Source organism: Apodemus sylvaticus, chromosome 22 (genome assembly GCF_947179515.1).
Source record: "Apodemus sylvaticus chromosome 22, mApoSyl1.1, whole genome shotgun sequence".
NCBI classification, from domain to species: domain Eukaryota; kingdom Metazoa; phylum Chordata; class Mammalia; order Rodentia; family Muridae; genus Apodemus; species Apodemus sylvaticus.
In genome coordinates this window covers 32,993,942-33,011,095 of record NC_067493.1, presented here as the reverse complement: position 1 = coordinate 33,011,095, position 17,154 = coordinate 32,993,942, and the positions used below count along the sequence as shown (strand labels likewise).

The 17,154-nt window shown below is 48.3% G+C and overlaps 1 protein-coding gene across 7 annotated transcripts in view; it reads right to left on the bottom strand.

Annotated features, from left to right (window-relative positions):
* Cux1 (cut like homeobox 1) overlaps window positions 1–17,154 on the bottom strand; it is a 317,075-nt gene that overhangs the window by 54,340 nt on the left and 245,581 nt on the right. For 3 of the 7 annotated variants that reach the window (XM_052168212.1, XM_052168213.1, XM_052168217.1), the window contains 9 exons: window positions 15,392–15,450; window positions 11,599–11,647; window positions 9,607–9,703; window positions 7,946–8,617; window positions 6,797–6,862; window positions 5,217–5,318; window positions 3,256–4,091; window positions 948–1,113; window positions 239–295 (listed from right to left, as the gene is read on the bottom strand). In XM_052168212.1, the coding sequence (XP_052024172.1) occupies window positions 239–295; window positions 948–1,113; window positions 3,256–4,091; window positions 5,217–5,318; window positions 6,797–6,862; window positions 7,946–8,617; window positions 9,607–9,703; window positions 11,599–11,647; window positions 15,392–15,450 (2,104 nt within the window). The remainder of the gene's footprint in view (window positions 1–238; window positions 296–947; window positions 1,114–3,255; window positions 4,092–5,216; window positions 5,319–6,796; window positions 6,863–7,945; window positions 8,618–9,606; window positions 9,704–11,598; window positions 11,648–15,391; window positions 15,451–17,154) is intronic. The other 4 variants (XM_052168215.1, XM_052168216.1, XM_052168218.1 and 1 more) reach the window with 2 other exon arrangements.

The window sequence follows — 17,154 nt, the reverse complement described above, 5'->3', positions numbered from 1 at the left end:
AAATAAATGACTATTGCTACACATAAGGTCAGTAGATTTCAAGGATACTCTACCTAGTAGAAGAAGCCAATTCTCAAAAGCCATTTCTTGTATGATTCAGTTTACACAACAGCCTCAGAGCGCAGCATGGCAAAGTGGGAGAGGCCACTGTTTGCTGTGGTTAGGAATAGTAGACTTACTCCCAGACCCCAGATTTCTAGAGCAGTGGAGCTAGCAATAAACACTAGTGGCTAGTTACCTGAGCTCACACAGCCCTGCTGGAGGGAGTCCTGCAGAGTCGTCACTGAGTGGAGGACTGTGGAAGAAAAAGAAACTGTTATTCAGGAAACAGGGCTTGGAGCTTCCCAACTGCACAAAGATACAAGAGTAGGCAGGAGTCCAGAGGTAGGGGCTTCCTGTGCTCAGGCCGAGGACCAGCGTGCGGAGTTGGACGGAGAGCTGCACAAATCTATCAAGTGTCACAGTCCTGGCTTCAAGGCAGCAGAAATCTCTGCCTACTGACACTTCTTCTCCTGGCTGGATTTCCTTCTTGGTTCTCCAGTGGAAGTACTTGACCTTTATCTATATTTATATATAAATAGCATTTTCTTAATCGGTAACTAATTTTCTGCTGCTTATAAAATTAGCTAGGCTTATACCCTTTACTCCTGAAATCTTAGGAGCCAGGAATAGGGATACATGCCTGTCTTTCCATCACTTAGGAGGCTGAGGCAGGAGGATTGTGGGCTCAAGGTCAGCTTTGGCTACACAGTGATTCTGAGGCTAGTCTGGGCTACATAGTGAGCTTGAGGTCAGTCTCAGAAATATAAAAAGACTTTATCTCACCACTCCCCTTACCCCAGTAAAAACTACCACCACCAATAACACCCCCCCCCCCAAACAAACCCAAGCTCATGGATGGCACTGTCCCTGCCAGGCCTCTGCAGAGGGTGGCCAGGCCGCCTCACCTGGCCCTTGTTGTTGCCCTTGCACAGGCAGAACACCTTGGCCTAGCTCTCCATTCAGCCAAAGCTGCATCCGGATGAAGGGTTCCCGGCCTTTTTGGGTCAGTTTGCTCCATGGTTTTGGCCTTGAGAGCATGTCACTGACACTGCCCTGGGACAGGCCCAATACCTGGAGAAGCAAAGGAAGAACAGCAGTTGTCAGATGCTGCTGCAAGGTACCTCTGGGATGTACATGTGGCCCTGTGCGTAACGGAGGAGATGAAGCACATGGGAGGATTTTTTTTTCTGAGCACAAAACCAAAGCCTAGATAATGTGCAGAGATAAGCTTTTCCAGATTTCTGATAGGACAGGACTCTGGAAAAAAATTATAATCACGCCGGGTGGTGGTGGTGGTGGTGGTGGTGGCGGCAGCAGCACTTGGGAGGCAGAGGCAGGTGGATTTCTGAGTTTGAGGCCAGCCTGGTCTACAGAGTGAGTTCCAGGACACCAGGGCTACACAGAGAAACCCTGTCTCAAAAAACCAAAAACCAAAAACCAAAAAAAAAAAAAAAAAAAAAAAAATTATAATCACAACTTCTACTGGGAATGTGGCTTAGCACCTGCCTAGAATCCCTCAGTGAGGGTCTGGGGGCATGGCTCAGTGGTAGAGCCCCTGCCTAGAATCCTCCAATGAAGGGCTTGGGATGCGCCTAACCTATGCAAGGACCTGGGTTTCATTCCCAGCATGATTAAAGAAACAAAAGAAAGTATAGTCTTAGCTCTTCTTGGAAAGGAGTCTGAAGGCATCGGCTTTCTCCAGGGTCTGGACCCTGCGGAAGCTGCAAAGTTGTCATCTTGAAAACTGAGGAACAAACACTGCAGAGCATCTTGCTCTTTGCCTGGGTTATCAGAAGAGGCTGAGGTATCGGAATCGGAGCGCACAGGGACTGGGAGGGGCACTTACAAAGGTCCCTCTCTGAGTGTGGCCTGCTCACAGGTGGAGGAGCGGAAAGCTGGTGGGGCCAGGAGTCAGTGCCGGAGCAGCACTGAGCTGCAGACACCGACCACTTGCATCCACACATTCAGGCTGCTGCCTCTCACATATGGCTATGCATATGTATGGGCACAGACACCCCCCAGGGCACAGATGTAGCCCAGAGATATTTAGGGGCCGCATCCCATCACTCTACAAAGCTTTCCAGTTCCAGAATAAGCAGCGCTCATGGGCCAAAAAGATTCAATGTTATTAAAGTCTGCTAAATTTAAGGTGGGAGCACAAAATGTCTATTTAAATGTTCACAAATTTTATTTTTACAATGCTGAACTCGAAATTCTCCAGGGACTTTCAATTCACATCCTCATGTCTATGCACTTCTTGAAAAATTGGGGCAAGGAGGTCATAAACAGACCATTGAGTTCAAGGCTAACTCAGATGAGACAGAGAAGGACTGGCTGGGGAGCAATAGGTGACGGGTACTGCTGATCCACTTCCTGTGTCATCTCAGGAAGGGAGCACTCCTCTTTATATAAATATATTCAGCAATTCATGGCTTAATCTCTAATAATATAGGTTATTATCCTTATTTTAGATTTTACAGGCATGGTAAATCCTGTTCTCCTGAATCTGCCAGCACATAGGTCTATAAGCTCTTCCATAAATGATTCTACTTCCCTGGGCCAGGGAGATGATGGGAAGCCGTGAGCGGCCTGTGTGGGCCTTGCGGGGTTGAGAAAAACTAGGAGCTGCACAGCAACACACACCCATGGCTAGAGCATGTGGAAGGACTGGTAGGATTCCTACTAGTGTGAGTGAGGCCAGCCTGGGCTATACAGGGAGTTTCAGGTAGGCCAGACTACATAGGGAGACCCTGCCTCAAAAAATAAGAACATAAACAAAAACAAGCCCCTCCTAAAACAATGAAGTGAAATAAACAAACTCAAACAGAAAAATCAAACAATCACGGCGGAGCAGTTCTGCTGCTCGGCAGCGCTTTGCTCCCATGTGTGCTTGGTTCTCAGATTCTGCCATCCCCGGTGCAGTCTGATCCACTCAGACTTCAAGGGCCAAAGTAGCCTGCAGAAGTGCTCTACACCCATTTACAGTTACCACACAGGGCAGCTGGGACACTGGTAGACAAGCCCCAAAGCCAGGCCACAGTGGGACTCAGCAGACAGAGCTAGGGGCTGGGACACTTGCCAGTGGCCGCTAGAACGTTGGGACTCGGTGATATTTACTATTCCTATGATGGCTGTATTGTACAGGATGGATGCTTTGTCCCCAGGCCCAAGAAGAGAGGAGCAGCCATGCCTGCTGACAGTGAAGTCCCTTACCTTCTCCCCGAAGATCCTCTGGCAAATGCCGTTCTTGGCCAGCTTCTCCTTGACCTGCCGAGTGAGTTCGATGGTGTCCACTTCCTGATACATGTAGACCTCGTACTGCTCAGGAGTCAGCGGGGGCACTGAAGGCTTGGCCGGCTTCGCCATGGGCACAAGTGGGGAGGAGGGCAGAGGGCTATTTTGGGGTGTCTCACTGCGGCTGGCTCCAGTGAGGCTCAGCTCTGAGCTCTGGGAGTATGGGGACTCAGCGTTGGGCCACTCTTTCCAGTACTCTGCTGATGCTGAGGGTCCCTGAAGCTGGCTGCGCTCTGCCCGCGGCTGGCTGCTGCCTGCCTTTTCTTTCCCACTTGCGGTTGTTTCCTCGCCCTTGGTCTCTTCGGAAGCAGTGAGATTTCTTCTTTCAGGCTGTACAGGGCTCCACCAGGGATCCTTCCAGGCGCTGCCGCGGAGCAGCTCGCTCTTCACCGGCCTCAGCACTCCCTGCGCAGCGTCGGTTGATCCTGGCGGGTCCAGTGTGGGAGCATCCTGACCCTCTTTTTTGAGGCCTGGGGCACTGGGCAAGGCTGAAGTACTGGCCTCAGGTGCTGCAGGGGTTTTCTTAAGGGAGATGGCAAGAGGGGGGTAAGTGGGCACAGCAGACATGGGTGAGGCAGACAGGAGCTTGGGGGTGAGGATGGCGAGGTCGGGCTGGGACAGTGGTGCTGGCTTTAAGGCAGGGTCAAGGGCAGCCTGCTGGGCCTCCATTTCCCGGCGGGCCTGCTGTAGAATGGAGCGGATGGCGTCGTCAGAGTTCCCACTGCTAGATGTGGAGGATGTCTGGACTGGCTCAGCTGTAGGGAACGAACACAGGGAAGTTATGGTATGTGGGCCCTGGCAGCCATGCACTTGCTTTATGCCACCGTGTTAGAGCAGGTAGCACAAAGGACTGACGCTGCTGCTCAGTGGCCTCTGTCACACAACAGCTGGCTTTCTGACCACAGAGGGTGATCAATGGGGATACTCCTGGCTTTCTTTTTTTATTAAAAACAATTACAGTTATTTATTTTATGTTCATGTGTGTGGGCTTAAGTGTGGTGTGCTGGATGGTAGAAGTCAGCAGATAAATTTCTTGAGTCAGTTCTCTTCTACCAAATGGGTGCCTGGGATCAAACTTAGGCTGTCAGTTGAGGTGGCAAGGACCTTCCTTCACTTGCTGAGCCATCTTTCTGTAGCTCTTTCGTGTGTGTGTGTGTGTGTGTGTGTGTGTGTGCATATAAACATACATGTGCTACAAAGCTCCTGTGGAGGCTAGAGGACAACCTTGGGTGTTGGTCCTTATCTTTCTAAATTGTTTGGGATAGTCGCTTTGTTGTCAAATTAACTAGGCTGTCTGGCCTATGACATTCTGGAGACCGGCATGTTCCCATCCGTATCCCTAAGGGTCAGGGTTACAAATTTTTCTAGTATATTGGTTATTAAGGTAGGTTCTGGCGATCCAAACTCAGTCTTCAAACCATTTTACCCACTGAGCCATCATCCTAGATCCACTCTGGCCTTCTTTCATGGAGAATTTTAAGCTAGATACTAACTCTCATGAGCCACATACACATCCATCCTTCTCTTGGTTTTGCCAAAGTTTGGAAGCATAATTTCAGTTAATGACTACCAGAAGTCTCTGAGGGATCAAAAACAGTCTCTTCTAATGCTCAGGAGGCAGAGGCAGGAGGATCATGAGTTCAAGCTATATAACAAGACCCTATCTCAAGTACAAAAATTAAAACTGCCCTGCCCCCATGAAAGAGGAAACACAAGTCTTGATAGCCATTCCCTTTGTATACCCCCCATGTGATCTCACACTCAGTATTGCTTTAGAAAGAAGAGAAAAGAAAGAGAATGTAATTCCTGCTAACCAGAACACTCACAGTCATTTTTATAATTAGGTGTGAAGGCAGTTCTTGAGAAAGTAGAAACCCTACCGGTTTTCTGCACTTGGAGTTCCCTCTTGGCTTGTTCCAGGATGGACTTGATGGCTTCATCAGAACCAGTCTCAGATGCTCGGATCCGGGTAGTGATGTTACCTGGAGGGAGAAGTCACAGCAATGACATCAGAACCAGATCTCAAGTAGAAAACCAGCGCTGCACCAAGACATTCTGACACAGGTCCCCCGGGTGAGGCTGGTGACTGACCGAAAGTGGCATGGTCTCCCGCTCATCCCTAATTGCTGCAAATGTGATCTCATGGTATGGATGTGGGACATGCCTGGCAGGTTTCTTGCTGAACCTGTCTCAAAGCCATGGTCACTATGTTGGCAGAATAGGCTTTCTTACCATTTGAGCTGGAATATGCCCGTGGACTTAGAGGGGCAACTAGTCACTTAGAAGAGTATAGCAAAAGAAGGCAGACTCAAAGGCAGCAGTGCCTTTTCATGAGTCACTCAAAGGCCTTGTTTTGGGACCACATTCCAGCACTGCACATTTATTTTTCCTAAAAGTAAACATGAAAAGGTGGCAAACAGTGAAAGGTTGAGCCTGACACCTGTGTGTGTGTGTGTGTGTGTGTGTGTGTGTTATAGGGGACTGACTGTAGGGCCTTAGGCATGCCAGGCAATTACTCTCTTGCTAAGCCATGCCACAGGTCCTTACTGGGAGACCCTACCACTGAGCCATATCCCAGCCTCTCTCGGGGGATCATAGGCAGGTGTTTTACCACTGAACTAGGACCATTTAGATAAATGATCTACCACGGAGACTGAGCTGCACCCCTAGCCGTAGGTGAGACCAGTCCTGGATTACTCACTGGGAAGTGCCAGGTGAAGAGAGGACAGTGAACATCAGCCTTTCAAGATTTATGACTATACAATATGTTTTTTTGGAATTTACCAACAAGGAAAAACCTGTTGAGTTCCTGAGTTCCCTAAGGACACAAATGTATTCTTGTGGCCACATGGCAGTACTCTGCATAGTAGATACACCTTCAGATGCCCTTAAGGTACTAGGACTCATGGGTTGGGCCCAGATCTTTGTGGAGGCCATCCAGACTTTGTAATTGTTCTCTGCCTTTCTCAGTAGACATTTAATAATGAGGATACCGTGGGAAGGAGGCACTTAAAAGGGCATGGTGAAGTAGGCTCACCAATGCCTGTGGAAGAACCAGCCTTGCTTGGAATCTGTCCACCTTATGGGATTTCTGTGATATTTCAGAGTTAAAAATATGAGGAAGCAGCAATATCTGGTTTGACATGGTCACCTGATTTTTCTCAGAGCACAACTATTCTGTCAGCTGCTTCTGAGAAAACAGGCATGCTGTCCTTGGAATCCGACCTAGGATCTATGCTTCAGGGACTGACCTTGGCTATAGCTTGTCTAGCTTTGGCAGCTCAACAGGGGAGAGGCTGGGCGCCTTTGAACCCGTGCTTTGTTTTATACTTACTAGCTGTTTTTCACACCAGGTTCCAGGCCAGAATTACAATGCACAGTTTTAACCCAAATACACAGCTAAGGACATGCTGCTTCCTAGGTTACTGACTGCAAAGAGAAACACCTGCCTGAGACATACCTTCAGACCCATTTCTTCGTTTCGGTACTTCCTGAAAGAGTCTGTTCAGGCTCTGGCCTGGATTCTCTGTTGAAAAACAAGTGCGGTAAGAACAAAACAATCAGGGGACGGTGTCGTCGACGACATGGGCTGTGTGACATGAGAGCTGAGCCGCCTGCCTCTAAAGAAAGGGCTCAAGGCTTCCTGTGCAACAAGGGAGCTCCTAGAACCTTCTTACAGGCAGTGGGTCTACTGCAGGAGGAGAGTCAACTGAACTCAGCACTAGGAAGGGCAACAGGAGGGAGAGGTGTTTGCCTGCCAGTCAAGGATAGAGCTCATCTTGGTCATGCAGGCACCCAGTGTCACCTCCCATCACCGAAGACTGTGCTGCACTCTTCCTTGGTGGACACTCACTGTCTGATCCTCATCTCCTATCTGATTTGGAGTCTGAATTTCAGGGTGCTTCAGTTGTGGCTGAAAACAGTATACCTTGTGTCACTGTTCACTCAGCCCAGGGACCTCTGGTTCTTAAGGAGAAAGAAATTATTTACACTGTGGGAGTGTCTGACTTTCTATCATTTATTCTGGGTGTGGTAGGAAGGGGGATTAAATGAAACTCCGTGTAATTTATTGAAGGCAGGCATGTTTTGCTTGTGGTGCTATAAAAATAAAAAAAAAACCCACTAATTGGACATAAATGATGCAAGATCTGTTCTCTTCTAAGGGGAAGGAGGCAGAGGGCAGCTTTGACAGGCTCCCTCCCTCCACAGAGCCAGGGCCTCGTGAGCATTACAGCTGTTTGTGCTGCTGGGACAGCGTTGGATGGCACCCGAGGAGCTGCTCTTGGAAGGAGGCCAGCACCTGATGCCAAGTGGCCCAAGGATGCTAAACCTGTCAGACAACTTGCATGACCTAACTCCCTCTAATTAAAGACAGATCTCTGAAATACTGAGTTAACTGAGCACAAGGTGCTGACCACACTTTTCAAGGTCAGAGTTCCCAAAGCTAATGGTTTCTAGCTCCTGCTGGCTGACCTTTGAACTCTAGATAGGGTGGTACTGAAGAGCACTTTACCTGATGTGATGTACACATGTTTTATCACACGGACAGATACACACATGCACACACATGCATACAGCACTGTGCCAGGCACACATGGACATGTCTCACCTCTCTGTCTGCCTTGGATGCTACGAAGTGCCAGGATGTTCTGCTCATCAGACAAGAACTGCTTCATTTTGTGGAATGGCTCCTTGCCACGGACAGTCAGCTTATTCCAGGGCTTCGGCCGGGCCAGAATCTCACTCACAGACCCTTGAGACAGTCCCAAGACGTAATGTCCAAAAATGCGCTGTCCAATGTTGTGCTTGATCAGTTGTTCTTTGACCTGCCGGGCGATTTCTGCTGTATCAATTTCCTCACCCTCTGAGATGCTCCCAGCACTTTCTGACTGGCTGGGAGATGGGGCCATGCCATTTACATCTGGGCTTTGTTGTAATGGACTTTGGGAAGATATGGAGTTTGTGCTGTAAGGACCTGTTGAAAAAATCGTGCTTGTGCTTCCGGCTTCCTGCATGGCCTTGGAGTAGAAGGACTGCATTAGCTGTCGCTGGAGAAGAGAGTTTAGTGCAAACTTTCCTGTAGAAGCCAGGGGTAGGCTGGGGCTGGCCAGGTTTGAGCTGAAAAAGTCTTGACTTAACCCCGCTGGTGAGAAGTGGTGTGTACCGTTAGTATTGGAAACCTGTTCCCCCGTGTTGCGGGGCAACTGAGGAGGAGGGGAGGCCGGCAAGGGTCCCGGGCGCCGACTCTCAGGCTGGTCTCTCCCTTTTCTCCTGGCTGACCCTACAAGGAAGGGCAAACAGAATGCATTATGGGGGATTCAAAAGGGAAAAAAAACCAAGACCAAAATGCAAAGTGTGCCCCACAAAAAAAGTGCAGATTTTTCTTTTCAAATTTTTTTTTTTTAAAACAAGGGCCAAAGTGGTGTGTTGGTTTGTTTTTCAATTGAATTTGTGAATCAGCCAAACGAGGCCCCCCAAAACAAGCCACATGCATTCGTGTTTGCACCTTTCTTGTACGTTGCAGCCGGGAGAATTCCCTTGACAAAGGTTCCGGTAACACACATGGGAAAGAGCTGACAGATCTTGGGGTTTCTAGCATCGCAGTTACCTCCAAGGACCCTGCCTGACCAGCAAGCACTGACACCTGGGGACCCACGGGGTCGCTCACACTACATGCTCCAAGGCAGACGTACCCATTGAGTCCCCTCCATCAAAGGCGCGCACATTTTAAGAACTGGGTCCAGATAACAGTTACACACTGACCAGCTGCTAAATCCACAAGCAGTCAGTGACTCCACCATTTTAGGATGAGCAAATGAGAGGCTAAGGATGGGAGAGGGACAGTGTCCCCAAAGAACACCTTACAGAGAAAGAAAAGACCATTGGAGGGCCGACGACCTCTCAAAGCATACCCTGGAGAGTCCCCAGAGGAAGGCCATGCTTGCTTTTACCCCTGGCCTGTTCACAGCATAACCAGAAGAGATCAGAAAGCCAACATCCTCAGGTTGTCCCTTTTGGGACTTTTCATTAAGGTTCCTAGCCGACCGACCTCTGTGCATTTGCTGTGACGCGTACACACATGTCGCTGCAGGATGGGGTGGGGCAGAGCAGTAAGGAAGGGGGACACCAAACACTCAGAGTTAGTTCAACAAGTTTTGGTCACCCAGCGGCGCTCCCATCATGCACACACAAACCCAGTCGCAAGGTTCACCCTGATCCTCGACCCCGGAAGCGGACCAAGCACAGTGTGTGTGGCGCCCATCCACCTACCGCTCAGGTCACTGTTGGAGATGCGCAGCGTGGCATTCTCAGACTGCAGTGAGCGGTTCTTCTCCAGGAGCAAAACCTCCAGGGGCTTGGTAGAGTCCTGCACAGGGCAGAGCAGGGGTCACCATGGGGCCACCTTGAACCCGTCCACTCCCAGCTCAGCTTTCGTGACTCTGCTACATGCACCGCTGACTTGACTTCCTCAGGGAAAAAAACCCAAGTTCTTTACAAAAGGACTTAGTTGAGATGATTTTAGACTTACAGATATTCTTTCCCCATTTTTCATGTGTATGTAGATATGTGTGGTAACTATGTGTGTATATACACATGCCTGTGGGTTCATATGCATGTTGAGGCCCTAGGGTTGATCTTGGCCATTATCCTCTTCCCTTACTCACTGAGACAGGGTCTCTCAGTCAAACTTGGAGCTGGCTGATATGGCCAGTTTCACTGGCAGCTCGCTCGGCGAGAGACAGCTTGCCCTGTCTCTTCCTTCCAAGGCTAGAATTATAGGTGGGCCATCACAACCACCTAGAACTTACATGGTAGGTTCTGGGGATCTGAACTCCTAACCTTGGGCATGACAGGTGCTTTAACTGCTGAGCCGCCCTTCTAGTTGACAATTATTTTCTATTGATGCCTGAATCTCTTTTGGCAATAGGATAAGTTGCAGCCTGCCAGAAAGCGAGGAGGAACCTGTTTTTGATTGACTTTATTCCCACCATGATGATGCCAGTTACCTTAGTGGGAGCAAGACTATATTCGTGATGTAGGATTTAAACATTTTAGAAAACTTTTCTTTGGTTTTGCTTTGTTGCCTAGGCTAGCCTCAGAGTACTGGGTACAAGTGATCTTCCTGCCTCAGTCTACCAATATCTGGGACTACAGATGCACTGTCATTTCCAGCTTCATGATTTATATAAACATATTGTGTGCATGTGAAACAAGGTCTCACATAGTCTCACATAGTCTAAGCTGGCCTTGGACTTGCTATGTAGCCCAGGTTGGCCCTAAATTCCAGGTCTTCCAGCCTCTATTCCTGAGTGCCAGTATTACAGGTATGTGCCACCATGCATGGCTAGAGATGTAAATTTTAACTGGCTGCTGGGTGACAGGGTGCCCCTGTCATGTGTCCTCTGAATCAATGCCACTAAAGCAGTACACAATATTTCTAGGTCAAGAATTCTTTGATTAATCTTTAATACAACCTTAAATATTTGCTAATGTTGTTTTTGGCGCTGGCTCGAACCTAAGCCCCCAAATTTATTGTTCTTATTTAGATAGGATCACAAGATGTATTTCTGGCTGTCCTAGAACTCATAAAGATCTGCCTGACTGCCTCTGACTCCCAGGTGTTGGGTTAAAAGTGTCACACAGTATTTAGCCTGAAATTCTTTCTAGGCTGTGTTTCTAATCAGCATCCGCAGGGCCGACTGAGCAGCCTAGCAAACACTAGCCTCTGTCGTCACTGAGATGTCTGCTTCCACTTGGTCAAGTCTGGTTATTGATTTTAAAGATGGTCTCATAGACCCAAGGTTAGCCTCAAACTCACTAAGTAGTCAAGGCTGACCTTGAACTTTTATCCATCTGTCTCTACAAGTCCTGGGATTTTAGCCCCAAGCAACCATGCCCCATGTATTCTATCAGTACTGAAGATGGGACCAGGCTTCCTGATCCTAGGTCAGCACCCTATGCACAGAGTTCAAGGTCCAGCAAGGAGCAATTCATCCCTTATCCCTTCTCAATTTTCTTTTTATTAGTGTTTTTTATTAATATTCTCATGGAATATTCAAGCTGGCCTCAGACTCCTGACCCCTTTGTCTTCAGCTCCCAAGTGCTGGCCTTACAGGTGAACATTACCAGGCTCAATTAGTGAAATGCTCTTGAGGAAGGACTTGGCGAGGCCCTCTCTTATCAATGTGGAGATGCAGATGCAGGCCCCACAGTGACCAGCATCTGCTGCCACCACTCTGAGGGCAACGTGAGCTGGTATACCTGTGTCCCTGCTCCCTCCGACGGTGCAAACTCCATGGACTTCAGGGTGCTGAAAAAGGCAAGACACGTGGTTACTTTCACCCTCTCCCTTTCCTAGTGGCCTGTCAATAGTCATTAACTCTCTGGATCCTGTTCTGCAGGCAGTGGGGAACTGACAACTTTAACAACTTCCCTGGCAGGAACTGAATTTGATAATGCCTCTAGAAGAACCAGTCTTCAACTAGCAGTTGGTTAGCAAAAGCTTTTTTTTTTTTTTTTTTTTTTTTTTTTTTTTTTTTGCATAGCATGTAAATCATTCCGTATGAAGTCACACCAGGTCTGCTCAAACTCATTTTACAGTGTAATACAGATATCACATTGTTGCAAGCCGAATGGATTTGAAAAGCTTATAGGAAATGGAAAGTTTTATGAAGGGAAGGCATAAGGAGAGGAATTCATTACCCATGGCCACTACTCATGTGTTCTTTGGGAACTGGCACTTGCTTAGGAATGAGTAAAGAGACGGGAGGCAGACTTGTGCAGCCCCAGATGTAGTGAGGGCCAAGAGTATTGCTTCACTGTCTCCTTAGCAAGTGAGATAGGCTGTGTCCAGATCAATGAGGCTCTGGACTATCTGAACAAGCCAGGAGCTACTACAACATATTAGGCTCATAGATCTGATGTTCTTATGCTGTCTCTGTATCTGTGTGCTCATGTATGTGAACACAGGCAGTATAGAGGTCAGAGGTCAAAGTTGCATGTCTCCTTTAGACTGGCTGGTCAGTGAGTCAGGGATCCTCCTGACTGCTTCTCAGGTACTCAGATTATAGATGGGCACATACTGTCCTGCCTAGTATTTAATGTGGCTGCCAGGGATGGCCCTCAGGACCTCAGGCTTACACAGTAGCATTGTGTTAAGTGCCATCCCCCCACCCCTGAGTAAGTCCATGGGACTCTCAGCAGGTACCATGCACATGAAGGTAAGATGGTAAGATGACTCAACGGTAAAGCACCTGCTGCCAAGCCTTATGACATAGTTTAACTCCCAAGATCCACATAATAGAAGAAAACTAAAGGCTGTCCAGACTTCCATACATGTGGAGCTACACTCACAATAAATAATTAAAAGGGTGGGCAGGTTATATAATCTGTGCAACTGGACTTTTTCCCTTCTTGATGACTACAGGAGTGTGTCATCAAGATACATGTACAAATTTATGAAATTGTCAATAAATAATAAAAAGTATCTAAAAAAATAGTTGGGTATGGTAGTACATTTGTTTAATCCCAGCACTTGGGAGGCAGAGACAACTGGATCTCTGTGAGTTGCAGGCCAGTTTAGTCTACAGAGTGAGTTGAATTCCATGTCACCCAGGGGGAGTAGCAGTGGAAACATGGCCGTAGAAGCAGAACATGATGACTTAGGAGTGGGGCCAGACAGGCAGTCGGAAAAGAGTAAGGGTCAGAATGCAACTATAGTTGTGCACTCAACTGAAGGCACATAGGCTGGAGGCCAGATTCTCAAAGATAGGGTCTCGCCATGGGCTAGGTGGGGGGAGGGATGGGGTAGAGCCAAGGATTGCACAATAGTTTTGTTTTGTTTTGGGGACAAGATCTTGACCCGTTAGCTGGCCATGTGGCTGACTGACCCTGATTCTGGTCCCTCTGTCTCCACCTCCTGAGCTCTGGTATTATAGATATGCGCCAACGTGCACTTGCTGCACACCGGCAGGTTCAGTTGCTTCCATCCTTTTTTGTTGAAACAGCATCTTGCTTATGTAGCCCAGGCTGACCTCAGACTCAAAATCCTTTGCCTCAGGTTTCTGAGACTGGTGTTGCAGATCAGTACCACCATACCATGCACCTAGTTTATCTCTAGATTCCTCATTCACTCACTCTCTCTCTCACCTATTTACTTATTTACTTATTGATTGTATGTGTGGAGTGTAGGCACACATGTACCACGTGACATGCACAGCAGTCAGAGGACAATGTCCGAGCTTTAGTCTTCTCCTTCTATAGTGAGTTCTGTGATGGAACTCAGGTTGTCAGGCTGAGCGGCCTTGCTGGCCCTTCTTCGGTTTTTGAGGGTAAAGAAGGTAAATGAGGAAGCCATGGATGACAAGCCAGGTAAAAATGATGTCACTTAGCTAAGAAATTGGAGTGGGGAGTGCAGAGCTTATGAGGGCAGGAATGGGGGGGCTGAGGGGTTTGTTCAAGGAGCTGCTGCTGGAGGAGCGGTTAAAGGGTAAGGGAGGGTGAGAAGTGAGGAGAAAGGAGGGGAAGGGGGGAGGGAAAGGAGGGGAGAGAAGAGAGAGTCAGAGAGAATTCTGGAGATGGAGGCCGAGGGAAGCAGTGCAGGAGCCTCAGCAGAAGTCTGAAGCAGGTTATGAGCAGGCAAAAGGCGAATGGGTTTATAGAAAATACCAGGGCGGGGGCTGGCCCGAGTCAGGAGAAAGTGCGGCTATCTTCAAAGTGAAAGTGCATCAGAGAAGGGATGCAGTCCCGGTAGAGGGGGGCCCAAGACCCGACAGGGTCTAGAACCACCCAGGGGGCACACTTCTGCCCATGCCTATGAGGGAGTTTCTAGACTGGATTAACTAAGGTGGGAAGACCCGCCATTAAAATGGGACCTGAGCGGAACACAGGCAGTGAGCCAAGCACCAGACCCATTGCTCTCTGCTTCCAAGCTGTGGCTGCCACACACTTCCTGCGTCTGCCACTGTCCTTCCCTGACATGATGCACTCTACTTCAAGCAATGAGCCAACGTAATCCCCTCTCTTCCTTCCTAAAGTTGCTTTAGTTAGGGATTTTTCTCATAGCACCAATAAAGGGAATGAATACAGAGGGATTCCAGGTAAAATGAAAGGAATAAGGCATCTACATGGTACAGCTGGGGTGGGGGATGGGAGAGGCCAAGAAGGGCCCTAAGTGGTGCCATGCTGACTATAATCATGGAGTGAAGACAGGCAACTACAGGGTCACTCACAGAACTGACTTCTCTTGTAAGACTAGAGGGGAAAACCAAGGGGTAGCTGGAGACAGCTGGGTTGGGATAAGGGGGCCCTATGCATTGCACATGGGGGTGCAAGACAGGGTCAGTTCCTGAACTAAGAGACAGAGGGACAGGACAGGATTTGAGAGCTTAGTACCAGAAGTAGGAATCAGAGGTAGAAGAGCTTTCAAATGCAGGCTTTCATAGTGAGGAAGGCTGGCTTCTGGCATGGAATGGCATCTGGAAGGCCTTTGGTCCTGAGGACAGGGCCCTGTGTTGGGAAGCCCTGAGCTTTCAATGGGAAAAGGCTTCCTTCCTCTACTGTTTCTGCTTGTGGGATTTATACCTAAGAAACAAGCTCAGCTGTACAGTTACCCTAAGAGCAGCATTTTCCCTGAGGCCATGCATGCTGGAATACTTTAAACACACAGCCTCATAAAGTCCAAAGAAGGCTGGAATGAGGCTCAGTGGGTAGACTGCTTTCTTGGCATTCATAAGGCTTTGGGTTAATGGATAGCCCTAGCACAGCATAAACCACATGTGGTGGTACAGGTCTGAAATCCCAGCACTTAGGAGGGAGATGCAAGAAGATCAGAAATTCAAGATCATCCTTGGCTATATATGGAGTTTCAGGCCAGTCTAGGTTACATGAGACCCAATCACAAAGCTAATCAGTCAGCCAAGCAGCCAATGAACCAAGCAGCCAGCCAAGCAAGACAGAAGAGGCTGTAAAGAGCTGGTGCTCTGGGTTTGGGGAGCACTTTGCACCCATCAGCAGACAGTCTTAGAAGGCCCCATGCTTCTCTCTCCATACTCACTTCAGCTCTTTCTTTACTTCTTCATAGTCAGCCTGGCCTTTGAGTTTTTCTTCCAGTTGCTGGAAACAGAGAGTTTTTGTTAGTAGCCACATCTTGAAGGAGGTTGTCAGATTTCACAGACAACAAAGCAACCCTACAGTCAGGGAGCCAACAATGTGGGAGCCAACTTTTCATTTCTGTTTCTATGACCTGATATGAGTGTGAGTGTGTGTGTGCGTGCGCATGGAAACACAACCAGAGGTTTTAGTGTAAAACTCAGTGAGAGTAGAAGGGAAAAGCTTCACAAAGGTAGAAAAATTCCAGTGTGTATAAAATGCTAGTAACTGAAGCACAGCCTGGGTCCCAACACTTCAAAGGCATCATGTAGATTTTGAACAAATGTGTTTGACTGCCTGGAGAGTACAGGTACACTACAGTTTTGGTGGAAGCAGCCAGCAGCTATTCAGAGGAGGGTAAACAAGCACGGTCATTGGGGGATTTAAGCCATTAGGGCCGAGGGAGGAGGGCCAGTTCCACCGTGTGGCTCACTGAAAGCTGCTTCATTCTTGTGGGAATGACTCTGGCCGATAGTGACTGGTCCCACTGTCCTCTGTGGCATTGCAGTATATTTCTAGGGTGGTAATATGTCTAAGTGTTCCAGAATATTCTGTAAGCTTGCAGGATGCATCCATGACTCTATGGCTATCTTTCTGCTGACGGTCTTCCTGGGGTTGGGCCGTAAGTCTCAGTTATTTCCTTCTGAGGCCTGTTTTTGACTTTGAGGCCTTGGGGAGAAGGGGTTGCTCCAGGTAAACCAAGTCTGCAGGGCAGGGATCTGCTGAGTCAGCATGTTTCTAAGGTTGAGCCAAACAACTTTCAGGGTCTCTGCAGCTAGCATCTCACTATCTATGGAGCCTCTAGGTGCCTCCTTAGGTTCTAGTTGAGACCAACGGAGAACATTCTAGAACCTGAGGAGAGAGGCTTAATTGCATGGTCCCTCAGCCTTCTAAGCTCCTCTGTATCAGAACCTACCCAGAGTTCCAAGCAGACCATTGCTTTCTTCCATCCACTCAGCTCAGTTTCTGGCATTGCCTCTGCTGACACATTTCTTGTGTATTTCAACTGCATAAAACCGCTCTACCCTGTCCCTTTTAAATATCTCTTGCTAACTTTATAAATTATAATGGTTTGCTCAGGGATAATCAAATGGAGGGTGGTAGGCACTCATTTTCCTATAAAAGACTCTCAGAAGGTGTGCAGAAAGAAGTGATTATTTCATTTCTTTCCCTACAGTCAAATAGCAGGAAGCACCGACGTACCGCCCACACTTGCTAAGTATCATCTGCGGTGTTTTGAGGAGGCCAGATGTGAATGCACATCAGGTGACCTCCAGAGAATGGCAGAAAGCTGGGAGGAAGGCAGAGAGAGGGGCTGAGAGGAATGTGGCAGCCTAAGAAGGCTGTTCAGCATGAGCTCTGGCCTGCTGTTTACAAGCCAGACATGTTTGGGGCAGTCAGGATGTTTCTGCTCCACCAAATGAGAGCAGCACAGGGGCTAAAGCTGTCACACGAGGGAGGAACTGGTGGGAGACACCGCGAAGCCTCCCATGTCTGAGATTCTTGTTACTGCCAAGTGTATACACTTGGTTTTATCCTGTGATGGGGCTGGTAAAAAAGGCTAGAAAAATAGCTCAGTTGGCAAAGTGATTGTTTAGCATTCATGAAGCCCTGGGCTCCAAATCCTGTAGTACACGAACCAGTCATGGCTGTATATACTTGTAATCC